General features: G+C 31.9%; 2 protein-coding genes across 2 annotated transcripts; both read left to right on the plus strand.

Annotated features, from left to right (window-relative positions):
- The first annotated feature begins 72 nt into the window (after window positions 1–72).
- On the plus strand, window positions 73–22,919 carry LOC111427356 (fasciculation and elongation protein Unc-76). Its single transcript, XM_023062471.2, has 6 exons — window positions 73–591; window positions 13,677–13,785; window positions 14,657–14,930; window positions 15,047–15,373; window positions 15,433–15,498; window positions 21,887–22,919. The coding sequence occupies exons 1-6, from the start codon at window positions 137–139 to the stop codon at window positions 21,901–21,903; spliced, it is 1,248 nt and encodes a 415-aa protein (XP_022918239.1). The 5' UTR covers window positions 73–136; the 3' UTR covers window positions 21,904–22,919.
- A 416-nt stretch (window positions 22,920–23,335) lies between these two features.
- On the plus strand, window positions 23,336–24,450 carry LOC111427674 (serine/threonine/tyrosine-interacting protein-like). The gene is made up of 2 exons (XM_023062902.2): window positions 23,336–23,548; window positions 23,627–24,450. Exons 1-2 carry the CDS (start codon window positions 23,510–23,512, stop codon window positions 24,371–24,373), a joined length of 786 nt encoding a protein of 261 aa, XP_022918670.1. The 5' UTR covers window positions 23,336–23,509; the 3' UTR covers window positions 24,374–24,450.
- Window positions 24,451–24,996: the final 546 nt, after the last annotated feature.

Below are 24,996 nucleotides of genomic sequence, written 5' to 3' on the forward strand. Positions count from 1 at the left end.
AAACACGCATACTACAGGCGGTTGAAAACGGGGGGGCCAAAAACCGCCGGCTGGCTGCTGCCCGATGCAAAAACACGCGCTTTGCCTTCAGTTGTAGTGGTGTGGATGTGGCCGTCGGGTCGTCGCGTTTAGAGCCATGCGCGATCTCGCAAGTAAAATGGCCGAGTTAAAGTTCGAGGCGCCCCTGGCCCAATTCGAAGAGACAGACGAGTGGGGCTCCACTGAGTTCCATCAAAACGGGACTACACAAAATATGAAGAAGAACGAAGCTGATGTTGACAAAGATCTCAATTTGAATAAAAAGAACGCTGCTAAAATTGGGGATGTACTCAAAGAATTTAACGGGGATATACTGTTGAATGATAACTCAAATGGGGAACTTGGGGGTGGTTTCATACAAAACGGTGTCGGAGGAAGAAAAGATGGTTCGGTTGCTGATAATTTTACAGAAACATTTTCTGGATCCTTGGAGGATTTGGTAAATACATTTGATGAAAAGATAACTAAATGTTTTGGAAATTACGAGGAGAGTGTTGAGAAGCTGGCGCCGGTTCAAGTTAGGAGTCAAGAGGAGATCATGAACGAATGCCAGTGAGTAAACATTTTTTCCTAATTTGTTTTGCTGCAGTTTTTAATGCAATTTTAATGCAAATTGTAAAAAACGTCAATAAACAAAACAGTGTCAGGGGTTGGCGCGTGCGCCATGCTTAAAGTCAACCCCTTATTACAGTGTCCGACCTAAGGCCAAAATCAATAACTAGAGAACGCATTTCATGTTGGTGCAGAAGCGCATAATCGTCTTTTAACCAAAATTACAATCAAAATATTCGTGTTTTGAATAACCAGGTCATGATGATATCGAAAAATACAATTTCAAATTTGTACTCAACAATTTGAAATGCACAAAAATATGGCATACACATAATTTTGATTCTGAAATCATTTGATGTATTTATTTATTTGCTAATGTAGTGTTTTACAAAGTTGGTTCTAAAATGTTTTTTGACAACAATTTAAATGTGTATGTATTCCAGTGTTGTCTAAATTCAGCTTTTTATTTTGCTTGCATAACATGTCAGAGACGCTACGTCAGAGAATCAATTCAACCCAAAAATTGACATGAAAAACAAGACAAAATTATATATTTTTATGTGAAATCATCAAAAAACGCAATGAAGAAAGGTTCTTCGGGATTTTGCCTCCTACAACATTCAAGTTTATCAATATTTTGAGGTTTTATGAGTTTCAGTTCTTCTGGAAAAGATTTCATTAGCAACTATTTTGTGCATACATAAAAGACTCATCAAAAAAAGCAATGAAGAAAGGTTCTTCGGGATTTTGCCTCCTAAAACATTGAAGTGCATCAAATTTTTGCTAAAAGCAAAATGTAAATTTTTCAGCGTTCACGATTTTAAGGTTTTATAAGTTGTAACTCTTCTGGGAAAAATTCCATTAGTAACTATTTTGTTCTTACAAAAAAGAATCATCAAAAATGCATTGACGTAGGGTTCTTCGAGATTTTGCCTCCTACATCATTCAAGTTCATCAAAATTTATGCTGATAGCAAAATCTAAATTTTTAACGTTCAAGATTTTAAGGTTTTATGAGTTGCAACTCTTCTGGAAAAGATTCCATTAGCAACTATTTTGTTCCTACAAAAAAGAATCATCAAGAAATGCAATGAAGAAAGATTCTTCGGGATTTTGCTTCCTACATCATTCAAGTGCATCAAATCTTTGCTGAAAGCAAAATCTAAATTTTTCAACGTTCATGATTTTAAGGTTTTATGAGTTGCAACTCTTCTGCGAAAGATTTCATTAGCAACATTTTGTTCCTACATAAAAGAATCATCAAAAAATGCAATGAAGAAAGGTTCTTCGGGATTTTGCCTCCTACATCATTCAAGTTCATCAAAATTTATGCTGATAGCAAAATCTAAATTCTTAACGTTCAAGATTTTAAGATTTTATGAGTTGCAACTCTTCTGGAAAAGATTCCATTAGCAACTATTTTAATCTTACAAAAAAGAATCATCAAAAAATGCAATGAAAAAAGGTTTTTCAAGATTTTGCTTTCTACAACATTCAAGTAAGTAAAAATTTTTGCTAAAAGCAAAATCAAAATTTTTCAACGTTCAAAAAACGCAATGAAGAAAGGTTCTTCGGGATTTTGCCTCCTACAACATTCAATTTCATCAAAATTTTTGCTGAAAACAAAATCAAAATTTTTCAACGTTCAAAATTTTAAGGTTTCATGAGTTGCAACTTTTCTGGGAAAGATTTTATCAACAACTATTTTGTTCCTATAAAAAAGAATCATCAAAAAATGCAATGAAAAAAGGTTCTTCGGGATTTTGCTTCCTACAACATTCAAGTGCATCAAATTTTTGCTGAAAGCACAATCAAAATTTGTCAACATTCAAGATTTTAAAGTTTTTTGAGTTACAACTCTCCTGGGAAAGATTCCATTAGCAACTATTTTATTCCTACAAAAAACAAACATGAATTAACATTTAATTTTCATGTTTAACAGTTCTAGAAACTTTCTCTTTAAGAATAAAAACCTTATTCTTAGACACTTGTACTAGATTTGAAGATTAAAACTTTATTACATACAAAAATTTCGTAGAGCAGGTTGTTACTAAACACATTCACGTCAACGTCTAACATAACAAGTTCTAAAACGTTGTAAAATCGAGATAGACACGACTGTAATGGGTCTATAAACCCAAGGCTATGCATTTCGGCCGCCTTTATCGATTCTGCTTCCTTTCTTCTCTCTTCCAAGAACCAGAATGGTTTAAACCTAAAGGCATACCTGACGGAGTTGCTTAACATTCCTTCCTTTTAAGACATTCCTTCGTTTACAAGCTATATCATTAAAAAAAACTTTCGAATAATCTTCCTCTAATATAAGCTTTATCTAACAAGAAACAAAAAAGTCTTTTTTCTTGTTGACTTCCCAAACGATGATAAAAATTCCTTTCTGTCGGAATTCCAAAATGAAAAAAGGAAGTCTTTGTGGTTATAGTTAAAGAGTGAATATAAAGATAATAATAAAGAAGAGAGATGGGTTTTTAACGTTCCCTTTTCCGCATCCCAAAGGAATGTTTTCAACAACACGAAATAAGCTTCGCTCGGTTTATTTTTAAACTCTCGAGTGTAATCTAGAAATTGCTGCGAAGAGGATAACACACGGAGAAGGCTACATCTTTCTCAACGTGACCTTTTCCGAAAGCAGCTCGCTTTAAAAAAAAATTGTACGAGCCAAACCGAGTGATGGGTAACGGTTTTTGACCGGTGGAGGTCGAATCACGATTATGCCGCGTCAATTTTGCGGTGTTATTCACAGTTACTTCAAACAAGATTTTTAATTTAATTAATTAATTTTTTTGAACCCATTTATTACAATATTGAACGATAAAAACGTTTAATTCAGCATGTTTTATCATTACGATAATTAAAATACGCCACGTGGCTTGTTTATGAATTTAGATTTTGCAAACGACGCAAATTGCGCGTTGCAAATTATTTATTTAAATTAAATACAATTCAAATATGTAGATAACGTTGAAACAGAGTTTAAATTAATAATTGTTATTCGGATTCAACTCTAAAGATAAAATTGATTATTGTTTCGATATGGCGTGTGTCTTTCGCGTCGATATCTTTTCTTACATCCGTCCAAACAAAGCAAACATAAATTATTGTCGAAGCCGTACAAGGGCCAGAAAAGCAATATCTTTGTACTCGTAGATGAGTAATAACGACCGGAATACAAGCGAAACCGAGGAAGTGCAATGACGTACAATGACCGATACGAATCGTGGGCGTTTTCACGATTTCATATCAAAAGATCTTCAAAGAGAATACAATTAGAGAGTGATCAAGTTAACCGTTTAGATTTAAAATTAAATAAACTTAGGTAGCTTTGTGTGTTCTATTTTGGCTGTTTAAGACCTAAATTAACCTATCTCTAACGGTGTGTGTACAAGGTTTGTTTTATTTTGACTGGCACAGTAACGAAATGAAAACGATCGATGAAGTGGCCGCCTCCTGGTGCCGTGGGACCTCTTGTACCGTCACCGATAACGTGTGGTGGTGTGTGCGTTCGAGATATTTTGGCACACGTTCAATATGGATGGCATTGGATTGAGGTTGGGCGTCGAATAATTCTGCGGCAAACTTTTTTTATGTTAACATAGGGTTTTTGTCCTTGAAATTATTGATTTTGACATAAAGTGTATAATCTATTGTTAAAAATGACCTTTTGGGATTACACTTTTAATAATTTTCATAAAAAATAATAGGCCTACTGTTAGGAACTACAGAATTCTTGAACCAAAATCTAATGGCAGAAGCTTTTGACAAAATTTGCCTTCAAATTCTAGCTTTTAGTTTCACGTTTTTCAGTAGCAGTTTTTCTGCATTTTACTATAGCTTCGAGAATTTCAAACTTTTTGTCATAATGTTCTTTGTACAGAAAAACAATCAAATCTTTCATAAATATGGCTTAACTCACTATTGTCACACTGCCTTAGGAAGCAGGAAAAAGTTAATGTATGGTGCCTCCCTGGATCTTGTTGTACTCAGTTTCTACCAACGGCATTTATAGAGACTCAAGTTACACAACCTGACGAGACAAACAATCTACCCATAAGCATTTCTCTTTAATTTTTGAAAAATCCGTCTTGAAATTTAGTTACATAAAGTTGTATGTGGTGAAAAATATTTTTATATACAAAGAAAGTAGAAGAACACCAGAAAAGGACAGAAAATAAGGAATTCAAAGTGATGAACGTCAAACTTACAAATCATTTACTCAAAACCCGCGAAATGAATTTAATATTTTTGCTACCTTATAGACGTCTTAGTGATATCTCTTTGGTTACGTTCTCTGCTTTTAATCTATTCTTTCTGACTTCTCTTAGTTAATAAGATTAGGACACTAAACATTGCTATCACTTCAATTGCCTGACTTCTGACAATAGCCATAAGGAAGAGTCACAGAGAAGCTTCTCTGCGACTTCTAAAACTTATTAAAGTAAAAAGAAGTCAAATTATCTATTTTTTATTTATCTATTTGTTTGCCTTCTTTTTGTTTTCTTTCTGGCTTCGATTAATACTTATGCCAAATAAGAAACAGAAAGACCATAGTTTGAGTATTTCTATATATGGCCACTAAACTACTATGCATTTTCTTCTAAAATGCTTAATTTCAAAGGAGTGCCCTTCCAAAGTTGAAATTTTATCATTAAATATACATTGCGGTGTATTTTGCAACTACGGTTTATTAAAGTGCATAATAATGTGCTAAACTTTCTGATGAGATAGGTTTACAGTTAGCATAATTAGCGCTTTACGGTCAGAAATATGAAATGCAAATACCTAAGAGGGTCAGTATATACTGATAACAATGATATTAAACTGAATAAGCTCAACAGCCTCCACTAGTGATGGAACGGATAGTGATTTTCCGAAAAGCCGGATACCGGATGTTTTCTCAAAAACTAAAAGTTATTTTTCAAAACGGGTTTGTTCATTGGAAAGAAAACACTTTTATTAATACTTTGGAAAATTTTCATACTTATATTCGAAGAAATGGATTTTATACGAATTTTTAAAACTTAATCGGCGAAAATTGCAAAATTTGAAAACATTGTCGATCATTTCAAAAATTTATTTCTCAAGAATTAAAAATGATTTTTCAAAACGGCTTTTTGCATTAAAAAGAGGATACTTTAATTAATAATTGGTGATATTTCCACAAGGATCCTTCAAGAAATTAATTTTATAGCGAATTTTGAAAACTATCGATAAAAATTGCAATATCGATATTTTTATCAAAACTTCAAATATTGTTTTCTCAAAAACTAAAAGTTATTTTTCAAAACGGGTTTGTTCATTAGAAAGAAGACAGTTTTATTAACACTTTGGAAAAGTTACATACTTATATTCCAAGAAATGGATTTTATACGAATTTTTAAAACTTAATCGGCGAAAATTGCAAAATTCGAAAAAATTTTCGATCATTTCAAAAATTTATTTCTCAAGAACTAAAAGTGATTTTTCAAAACGGCTTTTTGCGTTAAAAAGAGGATACTTTAATTAATCATTGGTGATATTTCCACAAGGACCCTTCAAGAAATTAATTTTATAGTGAATTTTGAAAGTTATCGATGAAAATTGAACATCGAAAGTTTTATCAAAAGTTCAAATATTATTTTCTCAAAAACTAAAAGTTATTTTTCAAAACGGCTTGGTTTACTGGAAAGAACACACTTTTGTTAACACTTTGGGAAATTTTCATACTCATATTCCAAGAAATCGATTTTATACGAATTATTAAAACTGAATCGGCGAAAATTGCAAAATTTAAAAAATTGTCGATCATTTCAAAAATTTATTTCTCAAGAACTAAAAGTGATCAAAACGGCTAATTGGTGCTAATTGGTGCAAATATCACTAATTGGTGTTATTTCCACATGGATCCTTCAACAAATTAATTTTATAGCGAATTTTGAAAACTATCTATGAAAATTGCAACATCGAAAATTTTATCAAAACTTCAAATATTTATAGTATTATTATTACCTGCAGTGTCCAACACCTAAAAGAGATACTAATTCCTGCGAAGGGTGGAGTACTAAGTAGTAACTTTTTAATATCCGGCCAAAACCGCATATCCGTTTCATCACTAGCCTCCATCAACAATTTGTACATTGCGATGTTCTTGCTAAATTTTACCTTGATCATATTTTGTGATAATATGGTGTAATCATAACCATTTTTTTGCAACCCTAGCTAAGGCAGAAAAGATTTTATATCAATATGAGCTGCTAATGTTCGTTAATTTTGTAATTTTAACATTCTTTTTGTTCCATCGTAATACCAACCTCATTATTTCTCATCCTCCTCATTTCCATCACTACTACCATAAGATTATTATCAGCAATATTGAGATTTTTGGTCGTGTACCCGCATTTTTCCTTATTCTTCCAGATTTTCACGTGGCAAAAGTGTTTGTGAGGACAAGTTATCATAAAGCAACTTTTCATCTATCATTGGGAAGGCATTAGATAGGGGATTTTCACCTATCTATGTAATTTCTTCTAAAAAGCTTTGTCTTTGAGATGTATCTATAGCACGTTGATGTTCAGTATACTAAAATGCAATCAATTAGAAACTATAGGAGCTATTCAGTTCTGGTTGGTCTTAAAATGTGCAGAATGGCCAACTGAACACGATCACACTCACAATCCAACACAAAATCTTTGAAAGTACTCCTGATCTGTGTCTAAGTTCTCTCATTTTTTCTCATCTATCATTGGAAAGCTAATAGATTAGGGGTTATGCAAGGTAATTTGTGGTCTTTCACCACTTAATGACACTTAGCATACGATTTTTCTTTTACAAATAGAAAAAATTACAAACCACGAGGTAATATTTAGCAAAAAAGTCAGTTCACACATTCGAGTTGATCCCGTATTTCCTCGTAGTAGAGGAAATGGTAAACCGAAGAGATTCTCATATACAGCAAAGTTTTAACGAGATATTATTCAGTTGGTGGAAAAAGAAGAAAATCACGTCACGTACACACATGGATGCTATTGCAAACTGTGAGGCATTGTACAAAAAAAAGATATGGAACATAAGGAAGGACAATTTCACGAAATACTTTGATAAAGTTTTTCGGATGTTTCAAAAAAGGAGAAAAGAAGAGCAAAATAGCAAAAGCAGAACTACACTTTTCCAAAAGCTTTAAAGATAACTTAAGAAAATAATGTTTAAAATGGATTGCAGATCCTGTTTGAGAATTAACAAAACCTTCTGCTTCTGAACTTGCTCAGTGGTATAAAAAACGATAAAAACATTATTATACAATCATTTATGAAGATAATACTGACAGAGTGGACACAACAAAAAGTACGATTTTTGTGAGTTGAGTTTTAAAAACATTTTTTATTAAAAAAAAGCATCCATATAAAACCGAATCCATATAAGAAAGCATGTCAAGTCGATGCCATTCAAAAGATTTTCGAATCGAAAGGAAAAACGTAGGGATTAAATTCGTTGTATCCTGTCAATAAAGTGCGAGTTTTCGAATCAGGTCGTTTGTATAGCATTACATAAAAGATAAGTCGCTTATATAGGGTCCTTTTATGGGTATAGAGGTTAAACGAACGACTGGTTCTCCTTCAATAGACGAACGTCTCCTTCAATAGAAGAACTCCTCCACCTCTAAAACTGTATATAAAACGTAGTTTCATCGTAATGAATGTTGTATGAACTGTGAAGGTGATTTTTAATAAGTAGGAAGTAAATTTAAGAAAATTACTTAAAAAGGTGTTAACGACTTGAATTCATGCAACAATTATTATAGAATTATTCAATTCGCACTTAATTAACGCATGACTTAAGGTATAATTATTTAACGCAACGTAGTTAAATACAACAAGAAAATTCCGTTTTGTATCAACCCGTTTCATCAAAAGCGTTCCGCTTTAAAAGCTTTTTTTCTTTGTCCGATTATTATTTCTTGTAAATTAAATTACTACATCTTATAAATTACAAGAACAGATGGTGTGAAATTAACGCCACACGTTTTATTAACACATAAAATTATCGGATTAATCACAACAAAAAGAGTTAACTCGACATTGACATTTACATTTTATACAAGAATGTGTTACGTAAAATTTTTTTAAGCAATATTTAACCATGATATTGAAACGTTATGGTTTGCGTTTCAATATTTATTTTTCTTGTGAAATCACTATAAATATTATTCTGATTATATATGTTAAGGTTTGATACAACATGAACAAAATGTAGTTGAAAAACTAAATAAGAGGAAGAATAAAATGCTGGGTTTTTTGAGTCGATCGTTTATAAAGGGTTGGTTTTGTTTGGGTTAAAGCCTGTTTAAGCAGGTAGAAAGAACAAACAACAAAGATGACGACGCAACATCGACAGGTGGTTCTTTTGTATATGAAAAGAAAAGGAAATGTGGTTCTAGCTTTTGAATTAGACGTTTCTGTAAACTCCCACATTAAAAGAACACAACATCTGAATCAGATTTTCTCTACGTTCAAATCTAATAATAGACCATCGATAACGTTCACCGAAAATATAAAGCTGTCGTCACATAGCGTGTGGAGCCAAAGAAAAAAAATCGTGACACGAAACGTTTCGAATTTGAACTTAAACTGACAGTAACGTTTAAGTTTGGGCTGTTTCAGATCAATAACTTTGGTTGAAAGTTTACCTGTGTCGCCTCAAAGTCTACCCCAAAACTAACAAAGTATCCCGAAACTCAATATATCCCTCTCTTTACGTTACACGACATAGTTTACCTTCCGACGAAGAATATTCACGTCTACGATGTTGACTTTAGCTTTAAATACCATCGAAAATGAAGCTCTTTAAACTTTGCGAAAACGGTTTTCCGATAATTAGAGCGTTCGAACCCTATTTTTAAAGGTTAATGTCTAAATTTACAGGAAAATTTGTAACTGGGAAAATTCTCAGTGAGTCACCGTCATAACACTTTCAGACTTGAATGGAAGATAAACTTTATAAATACTGGTTATATAAAGATAACAAGTTTTTGATAACGTTTATAGTAACTTGGCTTAGAATGAACTATTTATTTTCTTTTCTTCAAAAGTTCAACAACCCTTATTATTATGTTTTTAAATGTGTTGATATAACATCTTTTGGATTCGATGTATTATTTAATAAATTTAATAAAATAATTTGGAAACAAGTTCAAAAGTTTCAACATTAACAATGCGGATGTTGTGAACCACATTGCCATATAGAATGACTGAATCAGACTTAAGCTAATGGCAAGACAAACACAAATTGCTTCAAATTCAGACTACATGTGAGATTTGTTGCTAACAAAGCACGATTTTTTAAGAAGCAATTTGTATGTGTTGGATTAAAGAGAAATGATAAATACACATCTGAGCAAAATGTGGCAAAAACACAAGATATAGAACTGATATGAACTTTAGGATATAGAACTGAAGCATTTATTCAAAAATATCGGTTGGAAATCGAAGCCCAGAAACTGCTTAATGAATCCCAATTTGCCAAAATCGCGTCCAACATTGTGGTAAGATTTTTCAAATACCTAATTAGCTCGTATTTCTCTTGCAAATGTTTATTAATGATTTGTATCAACGCAATAGAGAACAAAAAGGAGCTTAAGAAGGAGGAAGAATACATTAATGTTATTAACATAGATAAAACAATGTATTCAAATCTACATTGTAGCTCACCCTGTATAACTCTTTGCTTCGTCCCCTTAAAAACAGACTTTCTCCAAATAAATTTCTTCAAGGGTTGGAGCGAAAAGTATTCTGGATCACATATCGCTTATAATTGACTCCGAGTTAATCTAAATTTTGATTGATTTTCGATGAGGTATCGCTTATTGAGAGGGAACTTTGTATAAAGCGACTACAGACTCGTTGCGCAAGTAATAATCTGCAAAATCGATCAATCGCGCCGCTTTAATGGAGAGGGAGCTTTGCAGTGTCTGGATAAGGATGAGGTCCACTTGACCGATATTAACTTGCATCACCCAACAGCTTCTACCCCCCAATAAAACATATTTTTGATATCATAAATAATAAATTGTTACTAAGTTATGAATTACCTATAATAAGAAATAAAAACTTATGGAAAGCGAAAATTGTTTCCTCTTAAAAAGAAATCTCACATAATTCAAAAACAGTTGATTTATTCGTCTACCTTCTTGTACATAAGTTGCAGTTATTTAAGAAGACATAAGAGCTGGGTGATAATTCATAACCTATTGGTTTTCCAATATCGGGAGTATGCTCAGCCAAACTCAACCATAAATTTTTGGGAAAGTTTTGGTTTTACGACAAAAATGTATGTTATATGTAATCGAAATGAAAATTATTTACATGAAGAAAGAAAAAGTTAGACTTCCAAAATCGGTCTAAGAAGCCTTTTTACTTAATGCAATCATCAAATCACATCTTTGTCATGACCAAATTATTAATGATAAAGATGAATAAAATAATAATTTGGAATGTGACACGCTGTCAACATAAAATCATCCAATATCCAAGTTTCAGACACCAGTACAACATCAAAATCTTGTTCCAACACAAAGTCCGAAAATTTAGAAAACCCCAACAGTAATGATCTGATTTTTACACAGGCAAACTTAATCATAAGACAAGGCAGAACACTAAAGGAAAGCAATAAATATAACAAAGAGTAAATAGCAAACTAAATGCACTAATTAAACTATTCAATTGTATAAGTACTGTAATAAAATCCCTGTTTCCAAAGAAACAGAAAAGACTAATTAAATTTAAGATCTTTAGTATTATAGATTAGGCTAAGTAGTTGCGTTTTGTTATGATTTTCGTTTAGATTTAAGAAAAATTAGGGCGATGTGCAAGAAAGAGGTCATTCCTTGAATATCCATGACCTTCAAATTTGACCTTGTCATTTACATTTTTGACAGGTATTGTTTTTGGCGATTTTTCAGACGATTTTACATTGTAAAAACATGCGAGATCGATAGATTGTATCGATTTAGCCCATAGGCCGCAATTTCATCCATTTCTGTATCATTTTTTATATCTAAATTCCAATTCTTCATTTCCAAACTTCAACATCAAATTACGACTTTTTCGAAGGAAATTGACACCCGAAAGCGCGTTTATCTAAAACAACGAAAAATTAGCTACAAAATTACAAAATCTTAATCAAATTTAAAGTTTATTAATAATTTAATATTTTTTCAAAATTGATAGTTATTTTCTTTAAAAAAATTAATTATTTTGGCCAACCTGTGTAATTTATATCTCCCGCCACTTAATCAGCCAATCAGAGAGCCCAGATTCAAACTGAGACGATCAAATTCGGATATCCAAGAAGCCTTTGTTCAAAAAGGGTATATAAGGCCGCGCAAATTGACAACTGATCGTGAGTTCAAATTTGGCTAGAGCCAAGCGTTGTCAGATCTACGTCAAATTAACCTTAATTTTTCTAATCTAAATCTGAACTTAGAATTTTTTTTTGACATCTCAATTTTTTTTATCAAGTAAAAGTAAATAAGTGTTTCTGAATTATCTTCGAAGAAATCTAAACCAACCTGAGTTCGAGTCCAATTTTCCATCCTGTTCCCGAAGGACCCGAGATTCCTAAACTTCTAATACCGAAGAATACCCAACCCTCAAGATCAAGGTCAGCCAGCCATTTTTAACTGACATGTCACACCTCCGGAAAGAAACAAGATAAGTGAACATATTTCCTTTTACCGGTAATCAAACGTTACTTGAACTGAATCGTATACCTGTTCCTCGTTTAAACCATTCCGTTTCTTCAGAACTCTTAAAATTTTTAAAACCATCGCGATTTAAAAATCAATCTTAAAAGACACTCATAAAATTAACGCGTATAAGCTTTGTCTACAACAACACTCTTCTAAAAGAATTACCTCTTTCTTGCACAGACGTATTTATTTAGACTCGTTTTTATGTTTAGTTCGTAAATTTACAAATTTAGTTAATAGATGTCTCCATGAACCTGCAATTTATTTTTCTATTCCCTGAGATTCATGTTTTTTTAATTTAAAAATGTATTTTTGTTCGTTGCGAATCAAATAAAATATTTTTGTGTGATTTATCGTTTGTATAATTAAATTGTAAAAATTGATTTGCATAAAGAATATTTAACCGAACAAAAATAAAATAATACAGTACTAAGCAAGAACTAAAAAAAATACGCTATGAGGAGAGAACGAACAAGTACTGCCGGACTTTTAGTTAGCAATAAAGAGCATGATAAAATTGCTATTCGTGCCAGACATGATATATAAAAACGCATATTAGAAACATGTGGAGTAAATTGGTAACGAGATTCTACACGGCAGGGCTTGTTGAAGATGAATGTGTTAGATGAGAGATATCTAGAAGCCACCGCAGAACTAAGAAATAGAACTGTTAGGCTATGGCAAGGTAGATGAGATAATATGATATTGTTGAGTTTGTTGGAATGATTTTGAAGGAGTAATAACAAAAAGATATTTGCACACCTTAGACACAAGCCATTTTTTCAATAACAACTTCAACATTTTTTAAAACATTTGTAGCTTAAGCCTTATTAGAGTTTTATGACTTACAATTAATGTTCTTATAAAATGAGTCACTTAAAAGTATGTAATTTGTTTCTACATATACCGATACATTGACATCTTGACCTGACCGACATAAATTTATGCCGCTATTAATTTTCATATAAGAGTTTCCGTTACGTGTTTGCAACTTGATAGTCTCTATTCAAGTGTGAATATGAGAAAGGAATCATTAATTGCGGTTTTGATGAAATGGGAACGATTTCATTCGATCAAGAATTTAGTTCATTTCTAACCAAACCTTATTTGTCACGAAAAGAAATTATTTTATGTGTGTAATAAAAAGATATTAAAAAACTTCAATAAAACTCAAGAATGGTTCTTTTCTTTTTATTTAGAACTCTTAAACGTCGTAATTTATTGAACCTTCGCATTGAAGCTTGGTGCTGTAATAAATTACAACGTGCCGGGTGATTTATGTTAGCCCATTTCAATGTACGAATAAGTACAAGCATAAAATCATTTATTAAGAATGAATTTTTTTTTAGAATGTGGTGGACCATAACAGGAAATTTTGGAAATATTTTACCGATTGATTGGTCGAAATCATATGCAAGAAAACTCCACATGCCTGCTTTGAATCTAAACGAGATCAAGGTGAGTTTTAATTTTGTTAAAATCTTTTTTTTCGTTGGGTCAAACACGTTGTGTTAAAATATTCATTCGAAACCACTTTCACTCCTGTAATAACACGTTGAGTTGAATCTTACTTTCTCCCATCAAAAATTAAAGCTAAATCATAGTCAAAATGAATTTTATATAGCAGGAAAATAATCATCAAATAAAAACTCAAAATTGAAAACAACACTTATCTTTATAGATAAACGTTATTTTATTGACAAGTAAAGATAAAAACCTATCTATTTTTTAACGGTTCTTTATTTTTAAAAATACAAATCGAGCAATTAAAATCCTACGTCTTCCGTTTTGATTAGTCAAGTTTACAAAACCCACTTCTCCACTTTAACAACGACTCCTTAATAATTTACAATTTTTCATTCCCTTGTATTTTATTCATGAAACACCAACTCAACTCATTTATTTTAAAACGGAATGAACTTCACCTTAACCCTTAACACTCCAATCAAGGAGACCGTTTTAAATAAACATTTCTAACGAATTTAAATTAAATTTCAAAAAACTAAGTGTTTAAATTTAAGTAATCATCTTTACAAATGCCTCCTTAAACTTTTAAATGTGTTTAAAAGACCGCATCGGTTTATTTTATCTTTATTAATGTCAATGGAGGTCACGTACTTTACAATTTAAACAGATGCGGCAGACTTTTTTTAATCAGGAAAACGACAATTCTCGAGAATTAAATGATATCATCGCATCGTGTTGTGGCCGATGTGGGTTTTCTATTACTAAAACGAGAAATACGCCGCTCTAGATTTATATTTAAAAGTATCTGCGTCATTAAAATTCTTTAAATAGAATTGTAATAATAAAAGAAATCTCTTCACAGGAACCAATGACACCGGATGACGACTTAGAATTAAGCTCTGAGGACGAAGCAGTCGCTAGTGATTTAGATATGCACGCTTTAATTTTGGGTGGGCTCCATCAAGATGCGGAACCACTAAAAACAGCCGAAGAAGTTATCCAGGAAATCGACGATATGATGCAGGAAGAAACGTCTTCGTTGGAACGATCCCCCGGATCGCGAGACTCTCTAACCGATCCAAACGAAACCTTGGAGAAAGCTAAGGAGGTGCTAAGTTCCCCATTATATGAAGAAAGTAAGTAAACCAAAAATTGAATTTTAAATCGAAAAAGAATATATAGTTTCACTTTCACTCTCACTTACTTTGTAATCTTTAAAAGGAAATGACCACAAACGAGTTTTTCTTTTTAGAATTAAAAGATTTATCACTTTCCCAATTAAACGAATTATTCATGGAGTTGGAAGTGTTGATTAGGGAATTTTCCGAGACGCTAATAAGCGAATTGGCTTTAAGAGACGAATTGGAGTACGAGAAAGAGTTAAAGAACACGTTCATTTCGTTACTGTTGGCCGTGCAAAATAAACGGCGTCAATATCACGTCGAAAAGAAGCGGAGTTCGAAGAGTAATGGAGTTCGTTTGTCCAACGGATTAGATCCGAAATATTTAACGACCGTAATTCCGTACCATTTAGATAGTGGACCAGCTGATAACCAAACATTACAAGTTTTAATTAAAAGTAAGTCGAAAAGAAAATTATTTCTTTATCGAGAAAGTAATTGATTTCTTTTGTTGTAGTTTTGAAAGCTATTAATGAAGATAGTCCAACTGTACCGACTCTTTTAACCGATTATATCTTAAAAGGTAAGATTAATTTATATTTTTTTTATTGTAAAAAAAGGTTTCTTTATAATATATAATTAAGGGTAAAGAATACAAAGACAAATATAGTAAACGAGTACTGGAAAGGTTGATTATTCCAAGAGGCAAACGGCCTTGTTAACATAATGGACATAATGGATATGGGCGGAAAAAAGCAGTTTAGAGGCAAGGAGAACGCTAAGATCTTGGGCGCCCATCAAAGCCCACAGATTTGTTACGCAAAAAGTCTCTTATTCAGTAGTTATAAAACTTGTTTGAATTGTTTTGTAATTTTGTTCAATTATAAACTGAACGAGTAACATTAAACATTTTGTTGTCATTAGCATAAATTTGAATAAAAATGGAATTAATAAGAAAGCTGATAAGATATGTCAACTTATTTGGATCCAAGATACAAAATGAACTTTCTTGATGCTGATTTAACTCACGAATTTTTGTTTTCTCAAAAACTAAAGTTATTTTTCAAAACTTGGAAAGAAGACACTTTTATTAACAATTTGAGATATTTTCGTACTTATATTTCAAGAAATGGATTTTATACGAATTTTTAAAACTTAATCGGCGAAAATTGCAAAATTCGAAAAAATTTTCGATCATTTCAAAAATTTATTTCTCAAGAACTAAAAGTGATTTTTCAAAACGGCTTTATGCATTAAAAAGAGGATACTTTAATTAATAATTGGTGATATTTCCACAAGGATCCTTCAAGAAATTAATTTTATAGCGAATTTTGAAAGTTATCGATGAAAATTGCAACATCGAAAATTTTATCAAAACTTCAAATATTGTTTTCTCAAAAACTAAAAGTTATTTTTCAAAACGGGTTGGTTCATTGGAAAGAAGACACTTTTATTAACAGTTTGAGAAACTTTCGTACTCATATTCCAAGAAATGGATTTTATACGAATTTTTAAAACTTAATGTCCGGCAATTGCAATATTCGAAAAAATTGTCGATTATTTCAAAAATTTATTTCTCAATAACTAAAAGTGATTTTTCAAAACGGCTTGTTGCATTAAAAAGAGGATACTTTAATTAATAATTGGTGATATTTCCACAACGATCCTTCAAGAAATTAATTTTATACCGAATTTTGAAAATTATCGATGAAAATTGGAACATCGAAAATTTTATCAAAACTTCAAATATTGTTTTCTCAAAAACTGAAAGTTATTTTTCAAAACGTGTTGGTTCATTGGAAAGAGGACACTCTTAGTAACACTTTGGGAAATTTTCTTACTTATATTCCAAGAAATGGATTTTATGCGAATTTTTAAAACTTAATCGGCGAAAATTGCAAAATTCGCAAAAATTTTCGATCATTTAAAAAATTTATTTCTCAAGAACTAAAAGAGATTTTTCAAAACGGCTTTTTGCATTAAAAAGAGGATACTTCAATTAATAATTGGATATATTTGCACAATAGATAGTTGTCGGATATCCGTTCCACCACTACTAATAATGCAATTTTTCAGCTTTTATCTTTATAAAAGATTTTTTAACATTTTTCGTGATATCAATATGACACATCTTATCAGATTCAGGCTAGGTATCAAACACTACACAAAACACTTAGGATGAGTCTTTCATGATTTTTTATGTCACAACATTATAATCTGTGAAAAATGAGTGATTATGAATAGAATTAAAAATGCTCCACATTTTGAGAATATTTATGTATTTGACGAATATTCACTAATTTAGAAAGAGTTACAAAGTGGTCAAGATATAGTATTTTGGATGATACTGAAGCATTATCTTGAACTCGATCAGAAACAGGCTCAAATCAACTTAACAAACAATAGTTTTACGTTTCGTAATAGATGAGTTTTTATATGTGCATCCAGGGTTCACCGCCTCTTGAATTGCCCACAACATATTCTTAATTTGTAACTTATATTACATGTCTTCTGATGTAGCTGTGATAGAGCACTGACAGTCCTCGAGCTCCAAGAAGCACTAACAAATAATTCTCACCAGTTTCTTTGTACCGGCGTTCTTAACCAATTAAGACTTGGAATTTTTCCAATACAATGGAAATTGTCTAGATAACCATAGTGTTGAAATCTAAGAAAAACACGGACGATGTAACATCTTATCATAATAGATAATAAAACTAATCGTTAATTATCAATTTGGACTTATAAAATAACGTGGTACGATTGAATAAGTCTACAGAGAAGTCAGATCAGCTGCTTACTTAGACGTATCACAGACTTTGAACAGAGTTTGCCATGAGAGTCTTATCACCAAACTAAAAACCAATCTGCCTTACTCTGTATGGACGCTAGTGCGACGATATCTGACTTATGTTAAACATAATGACGGATGCATGAGTAGCTATAACTACTTATGCGAACGACGCAGTAGTTATAGCTACTCATGCATCTCTTGAAGGGGCGACTCAACACCTGCAATGTCATTTAGTATTCATGGAAGAGTGGCTAGAACAGTGACAAGTAAAAATAAATTCTAGTAAATCTGCTCATATCACTTTCACATATAAAGGGGAGTCACCTTGAGCATCATCTGACTTAGATAAAACAAATATGGACCAATTGGCTCCTAACAATAATGAAGAAACTCCTAACAAATTCCACTGGATGTTAGATACCGATTTGTAAAAACGTACAAAACGTAACTTAATGATATGAGACGGATTGAAATGTGGATTTTCCGAAGAATGCTGAAGATCGCTTGGACGGAGTACGTTTTACATAAAATCGAACCAAATGAAAGTTGTTAAATCAGGTGATCTGGCAGGCCAACAAATTGGACCTCCCCTTCCAATCCATTGCCCAGCATAATCCCGATCTATAGCTTCAAGTGCAATATGTGAAAAATGTGCTCCCATCATTTTGCAGCCACATATTTTGTCTTTCATTCAGCATACCATCAATAAAGTATAGACCGATCAATTTATCACCAATTATGCTACACCAAACATTAACCGACCAAGGTCGTTGATATTCTACTTCACGCAACTATCTCGGATTTTCAACGCTTCCATAGTGCCTGTTATGTCTATTGCCTTGTCCTTTGTTTGTAAAATTGATGCAATGAAGTGTGGTATGGGTGATACTTGTTGCGCTTTAATATTCTTAAAAGGCTGGTCTTCGATATTCCGGCGTCAATTGCAAGTCGTCGAGTGTTAACTTGAGGAGTTACCTCAACGCTAGCTAATACCGCAATTTTCTTTTCTTCCGTAGTTACAGTTGCTCGCCGAGTTCTTTTTCTTGATTCCACATTTCAAGTGTTAGTGAAATCATTCACAACTCTGTAAAAGGTACTTCTCGAAGGCGTATTTCGATCGGGAAAACGTTCTCGATATAAAACTATACTATCAGCAACTTTTCTGTCACTTTCTCCATAAATAAAAATCATTTCGACTTTTTCTGCCACACTTATGCCCGTTTGCACCGTTTTTGAGTTAAGCTTTGCTTAACTAAGCGTCCCTTAATTTTTAAGCCAAGCTTTAAATGTAATCCGTTGCACCGCAATATATTTAAGAAAGTTTAGTAAAGCAAAAATAAACTCGGCAACAACGCACTAAATCGGTGAAAATGGGAAACTGTATTACCGATAATCTTTTTTTAATAATTGGTTTTGACATTTCAAAGTTAGTGTGCGAAATTTGTACTTTTTACAACTCCGAATAAGAATGGACGTGGAAAAGAAAAAGAGAATGCGTTCTCTTAATTATAGTTGCCGCGAAAAGGAAGTACTATTATCAATAGTTTCCAGTTACAAAAACATTGTCGAAAACAGAAAAACAGACTGTGTGTCTGCGGAACAAAAATTAAGTATTTGGAAAGTTATTGCTGACGAATTTAACAGTCAGTCGCCAAATTCATGTTATAGAAGCGTTGATTCGTTGAAAAAGTATTATGAAAATCAAAAAAAATTATTAAATTATTAATTAAAAAAAATATTATTTATTTATTTAGTTAAGGTTTTTTTTTATTGAATTATGTCAATATACCTGGAGATTGTATCTTTATGTGGGTGCCATCAATGCATCCTACAATACTTGGAAATAATGCAATATTATAAAAATCTCTTTGTATTTTTTGAATATTATTTTCTGTTGGCATTTTTATGTAAGCATGAGATAGACTAGCTAATGCAATTGAAACATTTTTAATAATTCTTGATGATGTAGTAACATGAGTCCCCATAAAATCTGATATGGTTGACAAATGTCCACCTGTAGCATAAAAACGTAGACATGTTAATAATTGGTCCATAGGGCTTAAGCTGTTATTTCTACAAAAAGAATCAATAATTAATTACATATTTATTATTTACATAATATTTTACGTACATGTCTGTAGGATATTCAAGCTTTTCTTCAATTAGTGGTAAAATGTTTAAAACAGTATTCTTTGTTAAACGAAATCGTTGAAAAAATGTAAGGTTATCCAAATCTTCAAAATGATTGCGCCGTAGATATATCCGTTTAGGAAATCCATAATCAACAATCTCTAATATTTCTGCATCATTTCCAAACATATCTTCATCGTCGTCAAAAATATCCATGTTTTCACAATTTTCACGTCACACAATGACAAATAAATTTTTTCACGTAATTTAAAGCTACGCTTAACCGGTAAACTCCGAACATTGAACGCTTAAATTAACCTGAGAATAAGCGTAGCTTAAACAACGGTGCAAACCGATTTAAAAATTTAAGGAAAGCTTAGCGTAAAGCGACGCTTAACTATTGCGGTGCAAACGGGCATTAGAGTATCCATGGTTTAATGACTTCGTTTAAACACTTTGCCTTAATGTAAAACGATGAAATGAATTCAGAATTTGTTGTCAAGCAGTTTTTATGCAAATAGTTTTACCTGTTACATTTTAAAACAATTCAACCAATTAAGTCTTCGAAAGCGATATTCTGAAAATGCCGACATAAGCAGGTCCACTCTTGTTTTTTATGCGTTATTGTATTATCAAATTGACAAAGGCGGAGAAATGTCGAAACCTTTATTATCTAGACCTCTTTCTAAAGGTATTTCCGAAGAGCCAGGTCACCTGATGTACCTCTTCTGGATTTTTTTTGTTGAGCATTCTTAAATAGTATTCTAAGAATTAAGCACTAAAGACAATGTATCGAAGCGGGTAGGAAAATGTTTAAAAATTCATAAATCTCATTTATTCTTGCTAATGTGCAAAAGATGTTTTGCTGTTGTACTGGCAAAACCTCACAGTAAAATTTTTTTGTTCTTTTTTTGAATTACTTTACTTTTATCCACAGATTCAGATTTTACAATAAACTATATAGGGTGCCGTTTAAAAAATTGGTCTTGACCTTCGTATAACCTTGAAAATAAGGACCAGGTCAAAAAATGTTATCGTCATATGGTTGATATGGTTTCTTCCCCTTCCGCACAGAACAACTTTCATTTGGTTCATTTTTATGTAAAATGTAAAACCGTTTTCGAGATAATCGCTTGTCTCACGTTAAATGGAGCACCCTGTAGAAGGAAAAAACAACTTCCTACTAACGATTCATAATAAAAGAGAAGGTTGAAGGAAAAAGGGGCCCAGGAGGAGAGAAAATACTCATGGTTAAAGAATTTAAGGTACTGGACAGGCATAAACACCCATTCATTTTTAAGAACAATACAAAACAGAGACCACTTTTCCGAAATTATCACCAAACTTCAGTAATGGAGAAGACACCAGAGAAGAAATTGCTGATGTGATACCGACTCCAAAAAAAGCTAACGCAACCTGCATTGAGAACTAATAGACCGATAGCAGTTTCTACTATTTTTTCTAAAGTATTTGAAAATACAAAAAAACAGGATTCTCGACTTTTTGATAAGCTGGGCGTATTAGCATGGTTCAGACGTAAGTTATCTACTGAGACTGCCTCAATTGAGTTCGTCCAGTATATTTGCAATAATATTGATAATGGCAATTACGTGGTTGGATTGTTTTTTGACTGTAGTAGGGCGTTTGACTCCTTCAACCCAAATTTCTTGTTCGAAAAGTTATATTGTATCCGCGGTTCTATCCTGAATTGGATTTTTTGTTTTTTAACGATCCGTTCCCTCAGAATGGTGTTTTCGAATAAGTCTTTGGTTGACTTGGGGGTTCCACAAGATTTAATTTTGGAACATACTTTTTATTAATGACCTACCTGGCGTAGTTGAGAATTCTCATTTGATTATGTGCGCTGAGGAATTAGTTTGTAGACCTCTGGTCTAGTGTTACTTCTAGTGCTAGAGTTAGCTCTAGAGCAAATTGTTGTATATTTGTATTAAACCTTCTTATTAAACCGAAAATTTTAAGCAAGGAACTAAAATCCCTGAGCCCAAGAGACCACAATTTTAACAAAAACATATTTTTTTTGTTTCAGTTATATGTCCGACGTAAATTAAAGAATATAAAACAAGGACCAGCAGCTAGTAAAATGGCATCCAAAAAAAAATAATAAAAACCATAGAGATTCGAATTAAGCTTAACAATATTTTAGTAAAAAAAAAATGTCAACGCTTAAAAAGAGAGTTAAAAAGTGCGAAGAATTCAAAGAAACAACCAGCTGGAGAAGAAGCACATGTTCGTTTTTACATAAAAAAGTCACGTTTTCTTTCTTCTCTTCACAATTTTTTCCTTTTTTTAACTTCCTCTCTCATTTTTTTTATTTATTTTGAATGCCCAAGATGGTTATTGTTAAATAGTAAAAAAACCGGATGTATATAAATACTTGTCGTCGAACTGTGTCGAAAATATTAATAAAAAATGCATACAAGAAAAAACTCTAGTCGTAAACGTAAAAAACGAAAAGCGAATTAATAAAATAATAAATTACGTGGATGTGACGATGTTACAATGAAAAAAAAATCGTAAGTAATTATAATTAAATTAAATGTAAATGTAAAATGTTCTGATATATTTGTGGGGGTTTTTTGCACATGATTTTTATTTATTTTTGTGTGCAATATGCACAAAAGAATGGGAAAAAATTAAGGAAATATATTTAAAATAATTCTCATTTCGTTTTATTATTATTATTACTATTATTTTTAATTATTATTGTATATTTATAATTAATTGATTTTGTTTAAAGTGATATTAGCTTGTATTGATCTAATATTTATTGCTTTTTAAAGTGTTCTTGCCGTAATAAAGAAATTTTGGGGCGAAGAAATAATTTTTAATTTCATCACAAATTTCTCTTTGTGTTGTTAAATAAAATCGTGATGAGATGTTAAAATTATTTCAACCTAATTTTCTAAGTGAATTTACTGCTTTTTGTCAGTTCAAAACACCTTTTAAAAGAAAATGTTTAAGATAAACTGTCCGGTTTCTTAAATATTTTACATATTTTAACACATTGTTGTTAATATGTAGATCTCATAAAATAAAAATAAAAATTTTACCCAACAAAACACTTGATTAGATTACATATGACCTATCCAAGATTAATTAATCGAGTAAAAATAATTAACGATAAAAATTGATTTAAAAAAATCTAATTTGAATTAACTTTATTTTTTTTCCACAAGATGTCACTTACATCACTTAGCAACTACACTAAAAAAATCGATACATGTCATAGTTTAAATAAATTAATTTAATAATTTCTTTTCAAAATTTTAATTAAAAATTAAAAACATAAATCGAACCTAATTTAAATAATTACAAAACCGCGCCTTTCTAAAATTACATAATTTTGACACATCGAACACCAAAAAACGCAATAAATAGAAATTCCCTAAATACTTTTTTCTATCTCACTTCAACTCGTTATAATTAAAGCGAGTAAAACGAGAAACTAAGTTGGCGAACCTGTTGAGGGATGTTCAGGGCACATCGCAACAGCAGCCATACTTAACTTCGATCTGTCAGTGAGTGCGTTTCGTTTCGAATATTTTCGATTTTCGCTTTGTTAAAACGGTGATCCCTCAAAAAACGATTTTCGTCGTATTCGGCGACGTCCGGGGGTTCCATTCAAGGTGGTTCCACGTGTTTCGCGGCCATGATTAACCTGGAAGCGAGGATAATCACCAGCGATAAGGTTAGATGTCGTTTTTACAAAGTGTTCTTTTTAAGTTTTCTATCGATTTAAAACGGATTTTTTAATAATTCCTTACAGAATATGGGCGATTTAATAGATATGACTTCCGTTTATAATAATCTCCCAACGTATCTTCCAACAAACAACTGGAATTATTATATGCGACGAAACATGCAAGAAATCATTCCGGGGGTTTACTTAGGTCCATATTCAACAGCGCTAAGAAATTGCCGTTCTGCGTTATTAGATAAAGGAATAACACATATTATTTGTGTCCGACAAGATATTGAGGCACATTATATTAAGCCACAATTTTCTGATTCAACATTTACTTATTTGACGCTCGAATTCGCCGATACGGTAACAGAAAGTATCATAAAGTACTTCCCAAAAGTGCGACAATTTATTGATGATGCTTTAGCACATAATGCTAAAGTTTTAGTCCATGGAAATAATGGGAATTCAAGAAGTGCAGCTTTAGTTTTAGCTTACATTATGGAAAAATTTGGGTTAACTTATCGAGAAGCTTATGCTTATGCTAAAGATCGAAGGGCTTGCATAAAACCCAACGACGGTTTTATATCCCAATTAGAAGAATATGAGCCAATTTATCGGGCGAGACAAAGTTTAGAACAAGGCGGGACATCTTGCGAAACGCGGAGGCATAAAAGGAAGTGTGATGAATTATCGGAATTGGTTGATATCGATTTAATTCAACCACCACCTTCACCTGCAACAGAACTTGTCGGTGTTGATTATAGGCAAGAAGAAGTTTTAGATATTTCCAATCATTTACACCGGTTGTGGTTGTTAAAAACTGCTTAGTGGGGCTTTTTAAAAAAATCTGTTGTGTATATATGTATATTTCTTAAGGTTAAGCCTAGATTAAGGTTTTTATATGTAAGTTAATTAAGATTTAATCTTTTTTAAAATTTATTGGAATCAGAAGAATCTATTAAGTTTTTTTTTAATTAATGTATAAGATGATTCAGTTAACTTAATAATTAGTTAAATTGTTTGTCAAAATTTCAAAATTAGATTAGTATGAGAAGTAACACTTGATTTAGAACTAGAAAGTTCAGGTTTTGCTGTTAAATTTAACACATTCACTGCCATCTTGGTCAATATCTTTACAAGATGATAAATATTTGAAAATTTTTAACAGGGGACTTCATTGGTGGATCTTTTTGTGCGTTATGCGCCAAAAAAATGGAGATTTTGTCCACACATGAAATTTGTGCCTCTGTCCCAAGAGATATATTTACAACATTGTGTTAATTAATTATCGCACCCGACGTTATCATTGCAAGTATGCAACCAAATACGCAAATCGCGTATTGCAATACCTATACTGTGATGTTGGTTACATATTTGCAATTGTGACGTCGGGTACGATAATTAACACACTGTTTTTATAAGTTTTAATCACAAATACTTGAGTCAAAATG

The sequence above is a fragment of the Onthophagus taurus genome, chromosome 11 (assembly GCF_036711975.1).
Source record: "Onthophagus taurus isolate NC chromosome 11, IU_Otau_3.0, whole genome shotgun sequence".
Lineage (NCBI taxonomy): Eukaryota > Metazoa > Arthropoda > Insecta > Coleoptera > Scarabaeidae > Onthophagus > Onthophagus taurus.

Bases quoted from the DNA above. Each gene is read 5' to 3' on its own strand.
- LOC111427356 (XM_023062471.2), top strand. From the start codon at position 137: ATGCGCGATCTCGCAAGTAAAATGGCCGAGTTAAAGTTCGAGGCGCCC. The intron at 592-13,676 runs GTGAGTAAACAT...ATTTTTTTTTAG, and splicing joins GAGATCATGAACGAATGCCA to AATGTGGTGGACCATAACAG. The intron at 14,931-15,046 runs GTAAGTAAACCA...TTTTCTTTTTAG, and splicing joins TTCCCCATTATATGAAGAAA to AATTAAAAGATTTATCACTT.
- LOC111427674 (XM_023062902.2), top strand. From the start codon at position 23,510: ATGATTAACCTGGAAGCGAGGATAATCACCAGCGATAAG. The intron at 23,549-23,626 runs GTTAGATGTCGT...AATTCCTTACAG, and splicing joins GGATAATCACCAGCGATAAG to AATATGGGCGATTTAATAGA.